The 16,223-nt window shown below is 41.6% G+C and overlaps 1 protein-coding gene across 1 annotated transcript in view; it reads left to right on the top strand.

The window, feature by feature from the left end:
• Nucleotides 1-4,157: 4,157 nt before the first annotated feature.
• FAM171B (family with sequence similarity 171 member B) overlaps nt 4,158-16,223 on the top strand; it is a gene marked incomplete at its 5' end in the record, with an annotated part of 34,800 nt that continues 22,734 nt past the window's right edge. Inside the window, one exon of the mRNA XM_015867883.2 lies at nt 4,158-4,536. Coding sequence (XP_015723369.2) covers nt 4,158-4,536 — 379 coding nt within the window. The remainder of the gene's footprint in view (nt 4,537-16,223) is intronic.

Raw genomic sequence — 16,223 nt, 5'->3', positions numbered from 1 at the left:
AATTGGCAGACCACAGATGAGCATTACAGTATAGGGAGAGTTTGTTAGCTTACTCAAGTGATGGGATGAACGCGTAAGTAGTGACAGTGGCCTCTTATTACAAACCAATGGCTCATGTGAGAGCATGATTCCATGCTGACCTCTAGTGATTCACAGTGATGGAAGTGGGATCTGAGCTCTTGGGTACCGAATCTTTAGCTTCTAATTCCTAAGTGCAATATACCATGATCGAAACACTGCCAAGTTGTCGGGTTTTATTTGTCTAGGAAGGGATGTAGCATTGGATGGCTTGCAGTGGTCAGCATGTTTAAAAACTTCAACAAAACTAGTGTGATGAAATGACATGGTTAATGGGTGGTGCAAGAAGATGTTGATCACCCACATTGGGTGAAACACATTGTATATTCTAAACTGTATCTATTGCTGATTGTTGAATTTTTGCAAATTGGTACAATATTATCTAAATCCACTGTTGAAAACATGACTAGAGACTGTACAGTAATGGATTCGAGTCTGTAGTGCTACTGCTGTTTTATAGAATGTTGGTCTCTTTATTTCCATTGTGTAGAAGGTTGCAGTAATAACCCAAGGAACTTAGCATTACATGCGGTGACCTCTCCAGATACGCATCATTAAGACTGAGTAACTTGACCCTTGGCTTTTTTAAAGTAAAAGAAGAACTGATGTAGCATTTCAAAAGCTTCAAAGACATCTTCAAAAGATGTTTTTAGGTTTAGGTGGCCCTTTCTAGTCCAGGAAGGCAACTGGTATTTGCTATGATATAAATATGTTGAAAATGTAACATTATATTTTTTGGTAATAGAATTTGTGCGTTGAGTTTTTGCTCGTGCAGTAAATCATTATAGCATTGTTTGCACAGGCAGAAAATTAACATACTAATGAGACTGCTGCATTTTGGGTTTCTTAGTTATGTAGTAAATGTTTTTAATGAATGGGAATATTTTCAGTAACTATGAACTTGTTTCCAAGGTCTTCGGTACATTTAAAGAGAGCAATATACATTTGAAGTCACCTTATTTTTATTAAATTATGAACCTTGCAAAAAACGTTAGTATTACAGCACAGTAATTTTGTACTGATAACAAAAATAGCTATTAAGCTATGGTTTACTTTTCAATGCATTCTTTTCATCTTAATTGAAAATTGATTTTATTAGGTTGTATTTTTCTATACGTGTATTCAATTTCAAAACATTGTTGGATAACCTGTTTGAAAAAATGTATTTTGAATTGATTTTGTTAAGAATTTTTGGAATAAAATACCTCTCAAATAACATGGCTTCCTACATTTGTCTTTTCTAGATTATTAAAAAAATAATAATTTAATGTACCTTAAATTATTTCGTAGTATTTGTTTACAAACATGGTTATGTACTAACCATGAAATGGTTATACTTCAATAATGCCTACATTTTTAGCTAAAACAGTGAAGGTTAATCTCTAGTCAAAAGAATTCATCATCACAAGCAGAAATGAGCATCTCTTCAGGAAGAATTTTGTCATCACAGTAAAAAAAAAACCCAACTTTCTCAAAGAAATTTCCATGTACTGAAAGCAACTTAGATTTTGTAGCTGTCGCGTCATTGTAGAAAACAGGAAACTTCTCTTAAGTATTGTTTTTTGTTGACACTGTTGTTGTGTTCTTATGCTAATCTTATTTTAGGATTGCAGTCTAATAGATGATCCTTCTTTTGAGTGGGGAGATGGTAAATACTTGGTGTCATGATGAAGTTATACACTTATAGTTTTCATTGATTGCCCACTTAGTTTTCAGAAATAAACGTTGGAATTAGTGAGCACTTGAAAATATCCAAAACTGGGTTAGCTGGATTGTAGGTAGAGATTTTGTTGGCCTAAAGGGAATGAGGGTAAGGAGGGCACTGAAATTAATGAAAAACTGGTAGTGATGTTTTAATTAACAGTGTTCTGTGCCTTTACAGTAGCTGCAGTTGAAGCATGTACAAAACATTATGGCAATAATCAAAACAAGCTTCCGAGTGTTCTTTCAATACAAGGTGCAGTCGATGCAGGCCTAGTTTTGGATAGCTTCAGTTAGTTATCAGCACAGTGACTGCTGTACTTGTTTATCAGTTCTAAAACAATGCAGGATTAAGAAATTAATGACAAGAGCTGTATCGGTACAGCAGCATGGGAATGGAGAGTGTTTTTTCAACGTCCTTTGATCTTACGCCATAACCACCTTAACGAACATGATGGTCCATGTCTTCATGTTATCATATCAACAGAATGCTGCTATCTCCAAGTAAGTTATATTGCTTCGCATGTTCTTTGGTTTTAAGTTACTGGTAGATTAATAAGTATGAGCATATATAAATGCATTTTAAGATTACCTGTTCAAGTAATTCAAGAATGTGGTGAAAACTGAGACTTTTGAGTATTTGTATAAAATGCTTACAAAGAGTTAAGATTACTGCTGTCAGAAGGCCATAGTCACTCAAGGTATCTTCAGGTATCTGTTTTACTGTGTCTTTCAGATAAACCATCATTGTCTTGGTTGCTGAGCCATTATCTCAATTCACAGGTGGACTTAGCAGTAGGGCCCAAATGTTTAACATAGACCTTCAAATGTTAGAAGCTAGAAAGACATACCATGTTTGTACTATTTCACATGCAGACCATGTCTACTTCTTATTTCCATTACACATTCATGTTCACACTTTGTGTTCCTTTGTACAGGCTTATCAGTCTCTGACAAAATATTACCAGATGCCATGTTACATCGCTTCGGTAGTTAACGATGTGTTTATATCTTGTAATCTATTCCTATTTTATTAATTATGAGACCAGCCTTCGCAGAGTGCAGAAGTTTCTGCAGGACCTAGTACCTCAAATAAATACTCAGGAAGGTGAGTGAAATAAATGACTTAAAACTTGTTTTTTGTTGTTGTTTTGTTTTTTGTTTTTTAATAATTCAAGAAAACGTGGATAAGAAATTGTAAACTTGATTGTGTTTTTTCCTGTTTTCTGAACTTCATGTTATTTGTACTCTCCAGGGTATGCAAGCGCCTTTTCAGCAGTTTATCTAAGTGCAGTACCAGCACCAAATATTCATATGATACTTTCTTTTGTGAAATGTTTTTCAACAATATTATCTCTTAACATGTGCTGAATGGATTTATTTCAGAACTTCATAAGGATTAATTATGCTTATATACACCATCAACATCAATTCAAAATGTTGCATCTGCAAGTAGGTTAGACCATCCATCATCAACCAAACATGATCTATATTTTTCTAAGCGCCCGGATTCTTGGAAATGAACATCTACTCGATCCAAGCTCACCCAATACCACACACCCTTCATCAGACATTGTCTCCTTAGTTAAAGAAACTGCTTAAAGCATTTAGTGAGCTTTCTGTTGATCTCCTTCCTCTCTCTGAACATAGGATGGCACATGGATTCATAAGTGAATTGAACTGTAGCATAGGCTGTGCAGCATCAGGCCCCTTTTCTTTGTCCTGATGAAAGGTTGAATAGGAAACTTGCTCAGAGGATGTGACCTGGGTAAATGGGTGCTGAGCAAGTGATCTTTTTGTGAGCATTTTTGAGCAAAGCACTTTTGCTTTGTTCAAGTTGGGATCCGTTCAGAAGAGTTTCCTTATAATGTATTTTTCGGGGTTGATGAAGAGGAATACCAACGTACTCAAACTAATATGAAGAAAATATGAATCTTACCTAATGAGGAGGCAGTAAGATTCCCATTGTAGCACAGTTTGTGCATGTAAGGCACGAGTGGCTGAAGACATGTTTTCCAGCAAACACTCAGCAACTGTAACAAAATTGTATTTTCAGTGACAGACAGGAATCTATGCAGTTAACGCCAATTGAACATCCATGTTATACTGTACAGTGTGACAATAAATTAAAAGAAAAACTTATCACTTTTTGTTAGAGTTAATAAAAAAATACCCAGAAAACACACACTGTAACCTATGGAAAAAGTATATATTTTTCCACAGCTTCTAATTCTGTTGTATTCATTTTTTTCTACATAGAAGAAATCTTCTGAGGTGTTAACACTGCAGCTTGGCTTGGCTGTTTAAAATAAAGACCATTGCTTGGCTATTTGTTAATTTAATTAATTAATTAATTTGTTAATTTTAAAAGGAAGTAAATTTCCAAGCAGCTTTGTACCTTCTGCATAAACTTGCTTATTACTGCAGCAGCACATGGAAAAACTTCAGCACCTGCCTCTCAGACCCTCACAGCCCCAGCACCGCCCCGCCGGGCGGCCCCTCCCCGACACGTATCAGAGGGGGCGGGCTCAGAGGCCGCTCGTTGCCGGTGCTCCCGGTGCGGTGTTCGCCCGCGATGCTCCTCCGCTGCCCGCGGGCTGCCCGCCATGCCGGGGACCCGCGGGCCGCTCTCCATCCTGCCCCTGGCGCTGTTGATGCTGCTGCTAATGGGCCGGCCGACGACCGCCGCTGCCACCCGCCCGCAGCCGGAGCGAGCGGCGCTGCCGGGGGGAGCCCCCGGCCCTTCGCCGGCCTCAGGTAACGGCCCCGGATCTGTCGTCGCTTCCCGTTCTGTTCCTCCGCGGGGAACGCGACCCCGAGGAGCCCCGTTTCTACGAGAGGTTAAAATGGAGGAGGGGAGGGAAGCGGCTGTGGCGCAGGGTCGGGCGGAGCGGGGATGTGTCGGTGCTGCTCTATCGTACCTGCGCGGAGGATGCGAGAACGGAGCGGAGCGGGATCCATCTTTGATAACGCGGCTGCCCCGCGGCGTGTGGGGAGGCACCGCCGGCTGTATCCGCGTGCAGAGCCGCACTAAGGCGAGGCATTCAGCATTCATTGTCGCGATTGTGGATACATTCTAAAGCATTAACCGCTCGAGTTAGGAGGACGCTAAGGTCTGTCGTGCCATATTGCCTTTCGGCGGAGGATCCCCGAGTGCTTTCAGGCATTAATTATTGAAGCGCTTTTAGCACCCGGGCTCCGTTTGGGGGTTTCAGTGAAGCATATGCTTGGCTCTGCCATGTGTGCGTTTCTATTTCCAGCTGATTCCGAGAAGGTGGAGAGTGTGCTTAGCTTTGGGCATGTGGTTGGTTTGCATTCCTGCTGAACTGCAGCAGCGTGTACATACCAAAGTATGTGTGTTAATTGGGAAACAAGAGAAAAGGGAGAGTGAGAAAAGGAAAAGGATCCCAAATTATGGTCTTGTAACTTCTTCAGTGTGGGAAGCAAGAAGCTACATTGGGTAAAATCTGAACTCATGCTTGATATGTGCTTTAAAATGCCTTCATTTGATTTGGTGGTTTCTTTTTCTTTCCTTAATCGCTTTAGGTCGAAAGGCCTGACCCGTAGGACTGTGAGGAAGCCTGTGCTGGGCTGGTTCTGCCTTTTCCCTATGAACCGTTTCTTTTCTCTTTATTTGGGTGCACTCCTTGTTCTCAGAGAAATGTAACATGCATCAGCCCTGTGAAAAGGCACCGTCAGCATTCCTACCTTGTGCAGCCAGCGTTTGGCTCATCAAAACTAGCAAAAAAGACTGTTTGTTGTGATTCGCTGCTTCTCTCTGCTCTTGCAGATCGATTTTGTTTTGAGAAGCTCTAGGACCTTACTGCCATCAGTGCTGCCAAAATCCCTGTGGAACCCAGGCTGACCCTAGAGCCATTTGTTCACAGTGGTGGCCATTGCAGGGCTGTGTGCCCAGTGGGGTGACTGTTGCTTTGCTTTATTTGCTTCCCCCGTCTCATGGTTTTGCAAGTCCTGAAATGGTGGTAATGGATGTAGCTTTCATAACGAATCCCACCTTACAAGTGTTAGAAACAGTCATTCGTGCTGCCCCTCGGCAGTTGTTTATGTCGTGTATAAGCGCAGCTACAGCTTTGTGTCACTCGTTGGCTGGCCGTCTAAATCATCTCAGTGTTATTCTCTTATGACAAATTGATAAAACCTATGGTGATTATCCTCAAAAGCAACAAGCTTATCACAGTCAGGAAACCTCCTATGAAAGCTGCTGAGCACTGCTGTGTTTCATGTGGCATTCCCTCTCGGTCAAGAACTATAGGTAATCTATGTTGATGCATCTGAAATTTTAAAAAGCAGTGGCTTGGCTCTGGACCTGGCTTTATCAGATATTCGTATCCCTCCCCCTCTCAAATGAGCTCTCCTTGTGAGGGGTTACTGCTGAAAGGCAGGCAGGATAAATGGCTGTTGCTGTGCCCGCAGGAGCCTGGAAGCAGAGCGTTCCCTAAGGGCTGTGCTCTTAAAGGCTGCTCCTGCAGCAGCTGCAGGCTCTGCAGGCAGGAGGAAGAGGAGAAACCTGAGTTTGGGTTTATGCTGGTTGTTTGTGATAGCGGTGTTGAAAGGGAAAAGGAGCCATAACCTCCTAGAACAGAGAAGGCATAGAGCTGAGGTTGGAGTTCACAACGTTTTCTCGTTTGCCGCTCCGGTATCCATGTCCCTGCTCAGTCCGGGCTAATTATGCAGTTTTACAGATCAATGCTCTCCTGGCTTAACAAACTTCTGCCAGCGTAATTAACATGCTGCTCGGGAAGAAATGCTCACATCTGCACAGCTGTGTATGAAGGTGATGGTGTGCACACTGTATTGCTAACATGGAGGTGGAGAGACAAGGAGGCTGCTGCACGTGATTGAATAGTTGTTCTGTTCTCCTTCTTTTTCTTCTCCCTTAAAAACAACAACAAACCCACTGCTGCCAGAAGAAATAATGAAGTACTAAAGGCCAGGCATTGAAAACATGCAGAAGAGAGGTTTGGTTCAAGAAGTTAGTCTGACTTGTGCTATGTAATGAATGTAGCTATTCTTCTTAAGTATAGAAGAAAGTATTCTGGCAGAGAAAGCCAGCCTTTGTGGTAAAGTTGCTGATTGCCAAAGTGGAGAGACTGTCTTAATTCCTTGTTATTCATAGGGAGTTTTTCCATTTTCTGTGTGTCAGTTCAGACATCTGGGCTCTGGCGTGCAGCAGTGATCAAAGCGAAGTCAGTGCGAGCTTCAAATACTGAGCACTGGGGTCTCTGGGTTTGAGCGCAGGATTCAGGAGGCAGTAAATTGTAGTGGCGGCTTTGATCCTGGCAAGTGTTATTTATTTTTCTTTGCTAATGTGTATCAATACATATCCTTTGCAGGTGTTGTGGGGTTGCAGTTGTCAGTGTTTAAGAAGCATGGATATTCTGGATATGTCGCGTTTTTTATTCTCTTTATAATGCAGATTCTATGCAATGAACTGAGCGGAGACCCCTAATTGCATTCACTGCCTCGGATCTGTGGCATATCTGATGTGTACTGAATGAACAATGCCGGGGGAAAAGCAGCCGTTGTGCAAGTAGGGCCTATCACATTGTGTGTAAATAAATTGGAAGACATGCACCATATTAAGGTATCAAAACCAAACAAACAAAAAACCCAAACAAATCCAACATTAATTTAGATTTGAGCTGTGTTGAAGAATAATAATTATCATGTCCGTCAGTATATGTCATATCAATGCATGTTCTGCTCTGTGGGTACTTGCCATGCCCTTTGAGATCCCAGTATAAACAAGGAAAGACTTGCCTTGCCTTCTGTCTTTATATAAATCATCTCCAATCTACATTATGTTACAGAATTCAGGGAAAAGGAATGTACTTATTCTGCTATTCCTTTGTTGTTTTTAGTTTTTAATGGTATGTGGCCTTGTATGTGACAGAAGATCAGCTTGGTTTTTTTGCCGGTTGAAATGCAAGTGGTAGCGGGTGACAGCTTTGTTGGTTCAGGCTGATAAAAGAAATACTTAAATGCTGGGGATCTCTGAAGAAAAGGATACTTTTGCTCCCCTGGATGGTGGATGCTATGTCTGTGTGCTGCCTGTGCATTTGGGTTCACAGTATTGCCCATTTCTTAAGTATTATCTATTTGCCTCCGATAAGTCGCTATCTAATTTGAAACCGTGTTCTAGATATGGGACTTCTCACTAAAATTTTTCTGAAGTTCTTTGTCTTACTTGTTCCAATATTCCAAGGAGGAGGTAGCTTTTTTTGTGTGTGGTTCTTTCAAGTTGCCTTAACAGAGATATTTCTGATGTTGCCTAGTGTGACTGGCTGCTTCTCTAATCTTTGCTTTGGGTGTTTGTTTTCAGTAGTGAAGTATTTTTCCTTATGTTGTATAGATGGTACTGAGGAATTCAGAGCCGCGTTTGGTTTTGATAGCTTGTTCTGTCAGTCTGGTTTGAGTTAGTGAAAATAAATTGTCATCCACATTTGTTTTTTTGTTGATAATACAGTGCTGTGTGAACAGTTGGTTTGTTGGTTTGTTGGAACAAAGCTGGGGTGTCGCACTTCTAGGCACTGGGCAGGGGATTAATAGGACAGGAATAAATGCAGCACTGCTATAGGGCGTCTATTGCAGGCAGAGACCCTGAGAAAACGAGCAAGGTGCTAAAAACTATATAGGAAATGGTGTAGTGTTCTTATTAAAAAGAAAATCGAGCAGTCTTAACATCTAGCTTAACAAGAGAGTTTGTGTTCTGAAAGTCAGGGCTCTGTAATTAGAGAGCTCTGATCAGCTCTGGGGTTAATTGTTTTAGACAACCAGGAAAATGTTTTTCTTACCCAGTTGGTATTGGAATGCAACTAGTGTCAGGGGAGATAATATATTTTTTAAGTTATCAGAGTTTATGATTTACGTTATACTAATTGTTTCTTATTTGGACGTGTGGGACCTAGTTGAGGTTTTTTTGACATAGGAGAATTTTTGTTATGGTTTATATTATTTCAGATGTAAATGTTCGGTGGGAATCGGTATGTTTCTTATACGAAGAAGTCCCTGAAACGTAGCAGAGACTAAGTTCCGAAATGGTTAAAAATAATTTGTTATCAAAAAGAACTGCATAAGTATTATAGATACACACCAACAAAATGGTTTTGTGCAAGCAGCAATAAGAATTAATTCAACCAACAGCACCTCCTTGATAGGAGCCTGGAGAAGGGCTTTTTAGTTGCTGCTGAGTTTTCTGCTGCTGAGAACGCACGGGAAGAGTGCAAGACTTAAACTTGTCCTGATTTATTTGACCTGATGGTCTTAAGTGACTTAGCTTTCTGTGCTGCTCTAAAGCTTTGTAATAGGGCAGAACACAAGGAAGGGCATTAGGACACGGAGAGGTGATAAAGCATCTGTAGTTTGAGTCAGAATGGAGTCATGAAAAAAAAAAGGTAATTTCATTTATTTGTCCGTGTGTTTCGCAGTTTGAGCCATTTGGTCCATAGCAGAGGGAAGTGTTTGCAGTTTTCTGTGGTTGAGTACAAAGGAGACGAGTGGTAACTAACTTAGGAGAAATGTGTATGTATAAATAGGAAAGCACTGAAGAGTTGTGAACAGGTAGGTAGCTCTCCTGTGTTTCTAGTGAAATCTGTCATATATTACACAGCATCATGTTCTGGAGCTCAGAGAATTTGCTTTCAAGACTCTTGAGTTGATGAAGGAAAAAAACAAACAAACCAAGACATGGGAGAAGGAAGGGCAGGGCTGAGTATACATGAAAATGGGATCCATGGTTGCACCTGACAGACATGACAGGAAATGGGAGCCATCAGTGACGGCAGGAAGCTTTGGATTGCAAGTGATAGTGTTTGTAGTTCTTTGTTTTGTTAAGATTCATAGCTTCTCTTTGTCTGTTGGCAGGCAACGCGCCATCGAAGACCAATTGATATGTAAAAAGCATTCACCCGGTTGCTGTCAGCTGAAAATAAGGCAGTTGAAGGGTCTGGGATACAACCCCTGTGTGTGTCGCTGGGGATCTGTGGTACGTTTCATCTGTGAGCTAGCTGAGTGGATGAAGCCTCTGAAGGCGAAGATCTGAGAGGAAAGCTTATTCAAAATGAACCTTATTTTTGGCATTTAAAGAGAAAGGGAATTACTATGTTGTCTAGAAAGCTGCATGTTTTTTATTGTCACTGAACCTTGCTGTAATGATTGAGGATTTGAGGTGTGATGTGATAGAACAAGTGAGTCCTCTGTATTACTGTTGATTTAATTCCAGATTTAGAGGTCCGGTGTGTCATCAGAGCACCCAGATCCATTGGTTAGGAATGGCCTTTGCACTGTAGAGGTTAGTGCACTTTTGAGTTATCCTACTGTGTCCTGTTGGATGAAACCATCACCAGTTCTAGCTTGTTCTATGTAATGTGGTTTGACAGGGCATAGCCAGCAGTATTTCAGCACACCTCATGCCTGCTTCTAAACAACATCTTCCACGCATTTGCAGGAAATGTTGTCAATCAGGCTGCAGAGGGGTTATTACACTTCCTGCTTTGCACTTGTTGCTGGAGAGGAAACATGAGGCTTGAAATTCTGGTGATAGCATGTTTGATGTGAGGATATGAGTGTGCATAGCTACACAGTCAGCAACGTGGAAGTGTTTGATGAAATGACCTCTGCTAGGGAACTTAGGGGTGAAAATCTCAAGGGAATGAATTAATTTTAGCCATACCTTCTGTCCCGTAGTCAGGTGTTTAGTAAGGAAGACTTTGCTCAGTCTGTGCCTCATCATTTCAGTTGCATTCCAGGTCGGTTCTGGGTCTCTGGCCAAATGCAGTTTGTCGAAGCTGTATTGGGGACTGTGGCACAATTGAAGGTAATGCCTGTATGGGCCTCACCATATTCACTTCACCCATGAAGAAGAGATGATCTGGCATATACTACCCTGTTTGGGAGAGAGGTTGATCAAGATGTGATGCTTTTCCCCTGTGAGGAGAGGGCACCTTCAAACTTTTACACGAGCCAGCTCTTGTGACCAGGAGTGGATAGCAGCAGTGTGTTGTGTGAAAGGCTCTCCTATTGCCTTCAGCACCGCTTCCTTGATAGAATCCAGCATTCTGTGCCACACCAGTGGTTCTGTCAAGCAACAAACTAACATGCGCTATGAAATGCGTAAGCAGTTGTCATTCCTGGAGATGATATGACAAGATTTTCCTTCTTCCTGCTGAGTTTGACCAGCTGCTCAGACTGGTAGTTTCCAGATGATTCTGCTGTCGTTTGGTTGGTAGCTCATAATGTATTCATATAAACAGATTACTTGCAGCTCTGCAGGTTATTTTGTTCATGCATTCCATGACCACAGTAATGTGTGTTCCTGTCTGATGTAAATCCTGGAGCCATTTTGCATTGCCTGCTGTGGCTGGCAGGGTTAGGGAGCGAAGTTCCTTACTGTCTGTGCATGCCTAAGGCCCCCTCAGGCACACCAAGTGCAGACCTGAATCCTGTCATGCTCCCTTTCTGTTGTTACTCCTTCCCCTTCAGTATCTGGTGTTTCTTTCTTTTTCCTCCAGGCTGTAATTAAGCTTTACAGTGTGGGCCTAGGCAGTGTCTCCGGTATTTGAAAGGTAGAAATGGTCAGACTTCAGGGCACTATTGTTACCTGTTTCAATGTGAGAATAAGACCTTAGGATACAGGGTCAGATCCCCCTGCTGGGCCCTCCACAGGACCCTCCTCACTTAAGCATTCTGCATCTACTCTTGATAGTGCTGGCTAAGAAGGTGCAGTCAAACCAGTGTGAGAGGCTAGAGCTGGCCTTTACTGATATGACATGGAAATATATTGTGGGTCTGGGTAGGTTAGAGAGCAGGAAAAGCTTTTTAGACCCTCTGTCTTCAGATTTTTCCCATTTAGACAGGTTTAGATGCTTTGATATGAGTCTTGTGTGAACTCCTGCCTGCCATGGCAGATTTCCCTGCAAATGGTGGATTAATAGCTGTGGTGCCTTTTATATTGAACGTGGTGAGCGTTAGGCAGATATTGAGCCATGTCCATTAGGATGCCGAACAGTGTACTCACATTTAAGTGCACTATCGACACGAGCAGTGCGCCCCAAAAGAGCTGTGAGGTCTGTACACTGTGGTCTGATTAGTTTGTGCTTCAGTTCATGGGTCTGAGCATTTGCTTGAGTGCTTTGGCTGAGAGCAGTGGAGTTGTAGGCAGATAAATTGGTGCACTGACCTGTAGGCACACAGCTTGTTCTACAGGCAAGAATTAGATCTAGTTCATCTGCTTCTTCTGTGGTCAACCTGTCTTTCAGTTCTATTTGTCACCAGTTTTGTGTTGGCTTCTTTTAACCTACGTTGTGTTGTTGAGCTTTCCCACTGGAGTGTGCTTGCAGCTGCAGGTTATCTGTAGGTCCAATCAGTCCTTATGTTAGTCACACTGAAGGCTTTTTGTTTCAGAATCACCATTGTCTGTTTTCAGTTTTCTGTGAGTTACAGTAAGATCATGCAAAGTATATTTTATCTTTTTGTCCCATTTCCTTGTCTGTACAACTTGTATCAAGCTCTGAGCTGCAAACTGTCAGGTGCTTCTGTTCCCCTAAAATAAGCAGGCAGGCCTGGTAAGTGTTTTTAAATAGCAGCTGAACCACCTTAGCTCTTTGTTGGAGTTTGTTTGTTTTTCCCTTTGCAGTGTTTGCTGTGATTTCTGAAGTATCTAACTGTGAAGACTTGCAAGCATGAAGTGTTCAGGTAAAGTGCAAGGTGCTCTTCTGTGTCCAGCCTCCTGCTTAAAGCAGGATTGTTGCTGAGTTTAGAGCAGGGGTTTGGGGCATTTTCCTGTCTGGCCTTGCAACAGTAGGGATTCTGAAATCTCTCAGGGAAAATTATTGCAAAGGTTTCTTATTCTCAGAGAGCAGAAGAGTTGCCTCACATCCAGTGAGATCCTTTCCTTTGGTCTCTGACTGTATCTTGTAATCCTGCCATGCACCACAACCATAATAAGGCTGTCGTCTTAGTAAATCCTTGGTTATAGGGAGGCTTGTTTAGGTGCTCTCAAGCCTTTTCTTTGTGAGGGTAGCCAAGCCAGAATCCCATAATCTCTCCTTGTTGACCTGTGCTCCTGCCTCCTGACCATCTTAGTTTTGCTTCTCCTCTACTGAATAGCTTTTTTAGTTTTTCTTTGTTTCTTTGTTTTTTTAACATTTGGGGGTTGCTTTAACAAATGCTGTTTTTAGATGCCGTAGAAGGACTTAACTACTTTGCTTGCTATGCTGCTGTTGATGCAATGCAGCATGCCTTGGGTGTTCTTCAATATATTTTACTTTTGGTGTAGATTCTTCTAATGTGATTAAATTAGAAGGTGGGTTTACATCCTCGGCTGCAGGAATTGGGGCTGTTTTCTAAATGCTCTGTTGGCAATTGAAATCCATAACAGTGCACAGCATGGCCTTCCTGCCTCCTGAGGAGTATTTCTTGGGTTGTGAAATCTGGCAAGGCACCAAATTTATTTATTATTAATCATTATTTATAGCCTTATATAGGCAATGTTCAAAAATGCAGCTAATTGGAATGTTCTCCTGTAAGTAATTTTTGATGATGTTGTAAAGCTGGTTGAGAATTTGCCTGTGATTCTTTGCCTGCAGTAATGTGAGCTGAGCTGGGAAAAACATCAGAGGCGTTAAGGCATCGGAAGATACAGGGCACTGTGCTGGAATGAATGAGGTGATGCTTGCCCCTTTGAACTGTTACAGACGTTAATGGAATTAAGAAAAGCTGTTTAATGGCTTTCTAGAAAATATTTTTTCTTTTCTGACATCTTTCATGAAGTGGCTGGCCAGGAGAAATGAGTATTTTTATGCTGTGTGAATGCAGAACATCATTTGAGGGCATTAGGAACAGTAGAAGCTGTTAATAACAAATTACGCTCTGTAATAAATATAGCAGGAGCTTAATTCATTGTTTGTGGAAGTAAGGGAGAAAATGTATACTCTCACTGGAGAGATTTTCTTTGGATTATATACCACGAACACTGAGAACATTCTGTAATGACATTGAGTGAAACAGAGACCCAGGCAGAATATTGGTGAGAATATTGCATGTTTTTTTGGAGTTGGGCAAAAGATCGTAGTGTCTGTTTGCTTTTTCATTAGTTGTCAGATTCTTTCTCATTTCCTTCTTTTTCTAAGCTCAACATGGGAAACCTACCCTAGTGTTTCCTATTCATTGATTTTAATTTCATGGGACAGATAGTCTCAGAAAGGACTAAGTGGATCCATTTCCCCCTGTGAAGTTGGAGCTTTGTCAGCCTTGCAAAAGCTGGCCCTGTGTCACAGATGCTGGGTGGATCTGAGTGTCTGGGGGAGAACGCAGAACTTCATGTCCCATTTTTAGTCTTGGTGTCGATAAAACCCTTTTCATCATCTTGGAGTGGTTTCCATGGTGCTAAGTTGTTCTCCAGTTACTCCCTGCAGGAATTCGGCTGCTTGCTGTGCAACGAGAACTTGTTTGTCTCTTGGTGTTTGTGCTGGGGATGCAGCTGGGGGCCAGATAATTGCACGTCCATCTCAAACAGCTGTCCCTAAGCTGGGCCCTGGAGCGCTTTATCCTGTGCTGAGCTGTGGTGAGGCGATAATGATTCCAAGTAGTGACGGTGGCATTGTTCGTGCACTCAAGATCACCCCTTAGCTGGGTGGCATCACTGTGTGTAGAAGTGGTGTGTTATTGTGGGCACTTGATTACAGCTTTCGAGATATACTGTGGGGGCTGTCGCAGCTTTATAGGTGATCTGATTTGGGAGCTATTGCGTCTTGAAATTTCACTTTATGAAAGTAATAATAACAAACCATTAATCATTGGCATCATCTGCAAAATATTTCTAGAAGTATCATAGTTATTGCTGTGGTACTTAATAATTCAGTTCATAAATTATTATTATTCAGCTTTATTAGTACTTGTGTATGAAGAGAGAGCAGGTTATTGGGTCCTCGTTTTGTTGTTGTGATATGTATTTCCTGTCTACTGCCTTAAACTCATCTCCTGTGTGGACTGGACTTCAGTGGGGAAACACTGGCTTGTGAACCTGGTATTTTCTCCATATGCATCTCTGCAGAGGGGCCTTCTGCTTACTGAGGGGCTAGGATACCTCTTCCCTTAAGAAAAGATGAACAGAGCAAATATCTTTCTCCAAGGAGAATAAGATCTGTGTGTGATCTTGCAGCTTTTAGGGAAATGTTTTCAGCCAAGAGAGGTGACCAGTGCGTTATTGATTGATATCATTAAAAGCATCAGTGAAATGATGTTTCAGCTACTGGCTTGTAGGTTATGCTGTTCTGCTGTGAGTTTGTACAGGCATATCTGTCTTAAGTTCATACCTTTAGGGCATTAAGAGTCATGTTTGAAGAAGGTTTTGTTTTGTTTTGTTTTCCTGTGCATGTTTTTTTTTTGTTCTGTGTCAAATTAAGGGGGTGCTTGAACTTGTACAGGTCTTTTACCAGCTAGTTCTTACTAGCCACAGCTAATAAATACTTGAGTTAAATCTGGCCCCTAACTTACGAGTTTCGAGTAAGGCAACACTTTGAGGATACCAGAATATCCTCTGCCTGTCCATGTATGTGGACCATTAAGGGGTGGGATGAACAAATGACTGGAAATTTTCTGTAGGAAATGATATTATTTCACCAAAGAGATCATGCTGAATTAATTTTTATGTAACAGCAGTTTGATTGTCCATCTCAGGAGTGGGAAATAAATGGTGTTTGCTTATCATCCAGTGGGCATCTGCTGGTGGATTTTAGTTTTTTGTTTTTTTATTTCTGTGTATAAAATGTAGTGTGGGTATTTTAGGCATCATAGTTGAAAGAAGCTGTCATGTGGAATTTCATGTTTCTTTCTGCAGTTTCTGCTCAATACTGTGAAAGGAATTGCGATTGTAATATTCCATCTTTGTCATTCCCTTGATTCTGATGCAAGGTAAATGGTACAGGCAGTCATTCAAGAAATGAGAGAAGAGCATCGCAGATTTACTATCAGCAACTGAGTTAACTGAGATTGGAAACCCAACAGTAGCTTCTAATGTTTATGTGATGCTGTGCTCTGTTCTGAAGGTGTTGGGAGTTATTCCTGGCATTTGCTCGTTCATTTAAATCTCTTCCACTCACGGTCTTTTCTTTATTTGATGTGTGTTTGAAGATTTTTATGTTGGTTTTTATTCATCGTATGTCTTCCCTAGGTAAGATTATGGAATGAGTGACTTAAAATGAAGAAATTAATCCTAAGCAAGTGAAGCTCTGCAGACCGCAGCAATTTGTCGCGTCTGCCCATCTGCTTTGCTCCAGGAGGTGAATTACCAGCTTCCATAGTAACCACCCTCCTAACAGCCAGACTGGCTGATGCAACTAAATAGCAGCCAATAAAAATGCTAAGTTGCTATGGTAATTGTCATCGTGGCAGCATCACTAGTGTGTGTATATTTTGAATGTTAC

Source organism: Coturnix japonica, chromosome 7 (genome assembly GCF_001577835.2).
Source record: "Coturnix japonica isolate 7356 chromosome 7, Coturnix japonica 2.1, whole genome shotgun sequence".
NCBI classification, from domain to species: Eukaryota; Metazoa; Chordata; class Aves; order Galliformes; family Phasianidae; genus Coturnix; species Coturnix japonica.
Note: the sequence above shows the minus strand (reverse complement) of the source record. Positions and strands in the feature narration are given on the sequence as shown.